This window comes from Gossypium arboreum, chromosome 3 (genome assembly GCF_025698485.1).
Source record: "Gossypium arboreum isolate Shixiya-1 chromosome 3, ASM2569848v2, whole genome shotgun sequence".
In the NCBI taxonomy this organism is placed as follows: Eukaryota; Viridiplantae; Streptophyta; class Magnoliopsida; order Malvales; family Malvaceae; genus Gossypium; species Gossypium arboreum.
Genome location: NC_069072.1, coordinates 126894362 through 126900216, shown reverse-complemented (window position 1 = coordinate 126900216; position 5855 = coordinate 126894362). Strand labels below are relative to the sequence as shown.

General features: G+C 29.0%; 1 protein-coding gene across 1 annotated transcript; it reads right to left on the bottom strand.

Annotated features, from left to right (window-relative positions):
- Positions 1–1745: 1745 nt before the first annotated feature.
- Positions 1746–2666, bottom strand: LOC108463111 (extensin-like). The gene is given in 2 exon segments (XM_017763061.2): positions 1746–2048; positions 2050–2666. Coding segments are annotated over 2 exon segments (870 nt in total). The 5' UTR covers positions 2617–2666.
- Between the last annotated feature and the right edge of the window lie 3189 nt (positions 2667–5855).

Here is a 5855-nt window from a genome sequence, read left to right as displayed (position 1 = left end):
TTTTTTAAGTTTCTAGAATGCAGGCAATCATTGGCTAATATTTGCTAAATAATAGAAGTAAAGTGAATTCATTCACAATTAGTATATGGGTAAATTTAAGTCAGTTTAGTAACCTTGCTAATACTTTAGACATTGTCTAATTGATTGGTTTATGTTGAAAAGATGTTTTTTTCTTTTGGGTAAATCTTAAAAGATGGTTTTCATTTATCAAAGAAAAATATATATACCAGCTAATTATGAGAAATTAGATCCAAATTACATCTTATTATTATTCATCCTATCTACATTTCTTTCCTTCAAGTGTGTAATTACTAATGCATTTCTCACTTGGGAGAGGTAACGAAGCTCTTTAACCTTTTACTTTGAGCATATTTTTGTTAACTACAATTTTTATGAGCATCTATTGCTTATCCCCAATTTCTTCAGAAAATGCTATGAATGTTTCTTATGGTGCTAGTGCATAATTTGATTTGTCTTCTGGATAAAGACAGTTTGGTATTGGGTTATTCCCCAAAAATTTAAGTTTTTTTTTTTTTTAAGAATTTCATGAAACTTAATTTTTATATTTGTTTTTGAATTTTTATAAGTTTAAGGATTTTTAGATTTTTTTGTATTTTGTTATAATTTAAAAGTGTATCAATTTTTGGATTCTTTTGGAATTTTTTATTTAAATTATGAAGTTTATAATAAAATTTATAAATTTTAGCATAATTATAATTTCTTTTAAAAATAATTGAAAATAAATTTTCATTTTTAGACTTTTATGATATTTGTTATATTTTTAAATTTATTGTTAAAAAATTACTTTAATATTTTAGCTATAATTTAAGGACAAAATAGATATTAACCTTATATAAAACGTTTCACATCATCATTCTATCAAGGGATTAATTACAGTTAATGGACGAGTAACTAAGATATTACAAATAAATAACTTAATATTTATTTTGTAATTTTTATAATTTGATGACCAAAATGAAAGTGACTAATAATTGGGTGAGATCTCTAGCTAGTTTAAGTTATCTTAAAAATTCCTATTAAATTTAATGATATTATTTTTAATAGGTTAGATCTAAGCTTTTTATATAATTGATTAAAAATTTGATCTCTGAATTTTACATATGCTTCACATATATTTTAAGTTAACATTTGATATTCAAACCGATAAACGAACCTAATTAATATTATATTGATATTTTGAAAATTCAATTACAATGTTTTAGATATCTAATTACAATTTTTTTCAATATATTTCACACTTTAGTTTAATCAACTTGTTTATATTTTTTATAAAATGTGTTATTTTTAAAGTTAAAATACTTATGCAAATCGTGACACATTAATAATTTATATAATATAAACCCATGCATTTGCAAAATGGTTGCAGAGCACATACACAGTTACATATATGATTCTTTTAAACAGAAATAAACACGAGTGAAGCCACTGAATAACACACAATTTATCTAACATTATTCACATCAAACGCGGAGACTAGGTAGGCTGGGCTTCCAATCTTCTTCTTTATGATTCCCTCTAGATTTCTTTTCAAACCATCTTTTGTGGCTTTATTTGAATCACAAATCTTCTCTTCTCCTGCAACAAAACAATGGGTTTTTTGGTATTGAACTGATTAAACATCAAAACATGCAAAACAATGTGAAATAATGCACCTTCACGAGTTGGTAAAAAAAGGAGATATATAAATGTACATTACCTAGGAGTATGGTCAAAGCCGTCATCACTTAGTAGTGGTGAGGAGGAGGAGGTGAAGAGTAGACATAATGGGGTGGTGGTGGAGGAGGAGACTTGTAAACGGGAGGAGGTGGTGGAGACTTATACTTGTAAACCGGAGGTGGTGGGGGTGGAGACTTGTACTTGTAAGGGTGCTTGGGTGGGGATGGAGGTGGTGGTGGGGGAGACTTGTACTTGTAGGAATGCTTGGGTGGTGATGGTGGTGGTGGTGGAGACTTGTACTTATAAGGATGCTTTGGGGTGATGGTGGTGGAGGTGGGGACTTGTACTTGTAAGGGTGCTTGGGTGGTGATGGTGGTGGAGGTGGTGGGGACTTGTACTTGTAAGGGTGCTTGGGTGGTGATGGCGGTGGAGGTGGTGGAGACTTATACTTGTAAACTGGAGATGGTGGGGGTGGAGACTTGTACTTGTAAGGGTGCTTAGGTGGTGATGGTGGGGGTGGGGTGGGGACTTGTACTTGTAGGGGTGTTTGGGTGGTGAGGGTGGTGGTGGTGGTGGTGGGGACTTGTACTTGTAAGGATGCTTGGGTGGTGATGGTGGTGGAGGTGGAGGAGACTTGTACTTGTAAGGATGCTTGGGTGGTGATGGAGGAGGTGGTGGGGACTTGTAAACAGGAGTTGGTGGGGGAGGAGATTTGTACTTGTAAGGCTTCTTGTGTGGTGGTGGTGGTGGTGGAGAGTAGACCGGAGGAGGCGGTGGTGGAGACTTGTAATGGTAAGGTGGTGGTGGGTACTTCTTAGGAGGTGGTGGAGGAGAAGAATAAGTGTAATCTGCTGAGGTTTCAAAAGGCAAATTGAGAGACACTGCTAAAACTAAAAGAGTGAGAAAGAGAGAGGTCATTGATGACCCCATTTTCCCCATACTTCTAAAAACGGGTTTAATTTGGTTATGCTCTTAGCAACCCTCTTCACTCCCTTTATATAGACTTTTTTTTTAACCTTATAATCATGATAAAAGTTTGAAGATGGACCGAACCTTCAGCAGCATGTAAAAAAGACATTACGTTTAGGTTATTAGCATGGTATGATATAATAATTCTCTATTCTCTTCCTTGTCGTTTCCCATAAATTTAATTTTCTCTATTAAATATTTATCAAATTCATTTCTCACTCCCTATTAATTCTTTAATAAGTTTATAGAATATGGATAATTAATCATTAAACTCGATTTAATAAATACTTTAAACAATTAATAATTTATCTTATTTTATGCTTTAATTAAGGCATCAAATTATAATCTTATTTTATATTTTAAAATTTATCACTTTTCAAAAACTTAATTGATTAAAATGTGATTCTAATATTTGGCGGGAAAAATTAGTTTACTTTCCTTAGAATGTAATATTCTTTTAAGAGTTATTTTCTTACTAACAATAGAAAGTGATAATTGTGAGAAAATTACTTTCACATGTAAATAAAAATTATTAGAACAAAAATTAAGTTTTCTTTTATTTATGTTTAGGTACTAATTAACTTATTGAGATAAAGATAGTTGTAGCTTGCTTTTTCATGTCATTTTCTTATCTTTACAACTTCAAACCATTATTCTAGAGTAAGTTTTTTTTCTAAATAGTAGATAAATATCTATATTTTATTTTGCTATAAGAAAATTATATTTTTAGCATACAAAACTTAAAGACAACTTGTAGAATCAAGTAATTCTATGAAAAACAAGCCTATTCACATATAATACCTATAACTCTAGCAATAATAATATTGACATTGTCTAAATTTTCTCATAAAAAATTATATAATTTGTATGTGTTAAAATGAAAAATATGGCGGTTATTAAAAAGATTTCATACATCTAAATGAAACTACTAATTTAAAAATTAGTATTGAGATAATTTCAAGCTAATATTTGAATATACTTGAATTTGTACATACAAAGTAATGAGGGTAAAAATTTTGTAAATTGTACATCTTCACAATCTTGAGTTAATATACAATTTTTAATGTATTAATATAATGTTTTAGATCAAGATGTGAAAAACATAACTCAAATATTTGTTAATAATAAAAATTATTGAAAAATATTAAATACGTTAATATTATTTTATATAATAATGATAATTTTGTACAGTAATCTTATATTCTCAATAAGTGTTAAATGTCTCAAGATTTTAATTAATACTTTTCAGTGGTTACCAAACATTGTGAAGTAACTTCTTGAACAATGATATTCTTATCAATCACATTCCATTAGAAATTTAACATAGGAAAGCACCAAAACAACCGCTTAAAATGAATGTGCATGATTAAAATCGCGATAAGTCTTGTTTATCTAAAATTTAAATATTCATTTTATTATTTAAAATATATTAATTTTCCAAAAACAATCATTAATATTTATATTTCTAATTTTAAACATTCTTTTGTTAATTAAATGATAGTGTAAACGGTTAAACTCAAATCGAAAGCATTTTATCTTATAGTAGATTATATGACTCATATTATGGTTGAAAGTAAAATGTATAAAATCAGTACAAACATCAAATATTAAACTTGCACTCAATAGATTTTAAAATTTCTAATTTTACCACTAATCTATTTTAAGATTTTTAAAAATCGTACTTTAGATTATCTAATTTAAATTTTAAAATTATTAAAAATAAAAAATTCTTAATAAAAAATTTGTTTCAAATTTTAACCTTTTAATATAATTGTTTTAACTGGTTATCTAAACTAAATAAAACTTATTTAGTATAAAAAAAGTGGTAAATGTGAAAGGAGCACAAATCACAACTACAATATGCTACATTAGTTTTATAATTGGATTAATTTAATCACCGGCAGAGGAAATGTGTTAGTTCTAGCTACCACCAATTTATTTTAATTCCTTTAAAATATTAGAAAAATCAATTTGATTTTTAATAATAGATCTAATTACTTAAAGGAACATCGGTGATGTCCACATGGCATACAAGGTTAAGCATATAAAAAGAACAAAAGATTAAGTATCTTTGCAAGATATCTTTCTGAAATAAATAAAACTTAAATAAAAACAATTTTATTATCAAAATAAAAAGAAATTAGTGTTTTTCTTCACAAAAAAAAGAAAAAGAAAAGAAATACTAGTGTTTTTAATTAAAATAGAGTGATCTGGGTAGAATCTTTTACTTAAATACTGACATTGACTTTATAAGCTATTTTTTATCAAAAGAAGAAAGAGAAAAGCATCCGATTGAAGATGTGAATTATTAAATTAAAATTAATCATACATGTAAAATATTATTGTGCTTTTTTCTAGCCCTCCGAATGACATTATGCTTTGATTACAACATTCTTGCTCAGAGATCGGGTTTGAAGATGAACTCGGATGCATTTAGATTTTTACAAGTAAATTAAAGGATGTTAGAACTTGTATTCCGATAAACTTATAATACAGAAAGCAAGTAATATGTGACTGTACATAATGGCTATGAGGCGAGGATATGATATGAGAAGATAGAGATGAGAGATTGCACTTAAGGGGTTAACACCACTTTCCTTTTTGTGTTTGGTCCCCAAAGCATCTCTTATTGGCTGATGTTGCAAGGCCGTCCCATAAGTTGGTCTAAAAGTGCTTGATAGCTAGAATTAATATTGCGGTATAACATATGTCACCCCTAGGTTTGAATAAGGTTACACAGTGATTTGATGAAGATTTAAAAAAGCATAGAGTTAATTATGTTGTAAATATTGTAAAAGTAAGAGCTAAATTGTTTGGCTTTATTAGAGTATAGACTCTGTTAGTCTGTTACCATTCTCTATTAGTCTGTTACCATTTTGTTATATAGGCTGTAATATTGTTAGTAAGCAGTTAGCAGCAGTTAGTCATAGTAGTTAGTCATACAAATATAAATTCTATTCATGTATTGTTCAAAGGTAAGCTAATAATACCAGAAGAGATTTAATGTATTCATTCTACTTTTTTTTTTTTATTCTTCATAATACAGTTGTTAACATGGTATCAGTCCCCTGATTTCTTAGAGGTCGCTTCTATTGTAGATCCATGGCCAATTCCACTGATTCTACCTCCACTGGTCGTAGCAGTCCCTCGTTCTCGATTCATGTTTGGTTCAATCGTTTCCTCGTCGTTACACTGAGAAGTTAGATGAA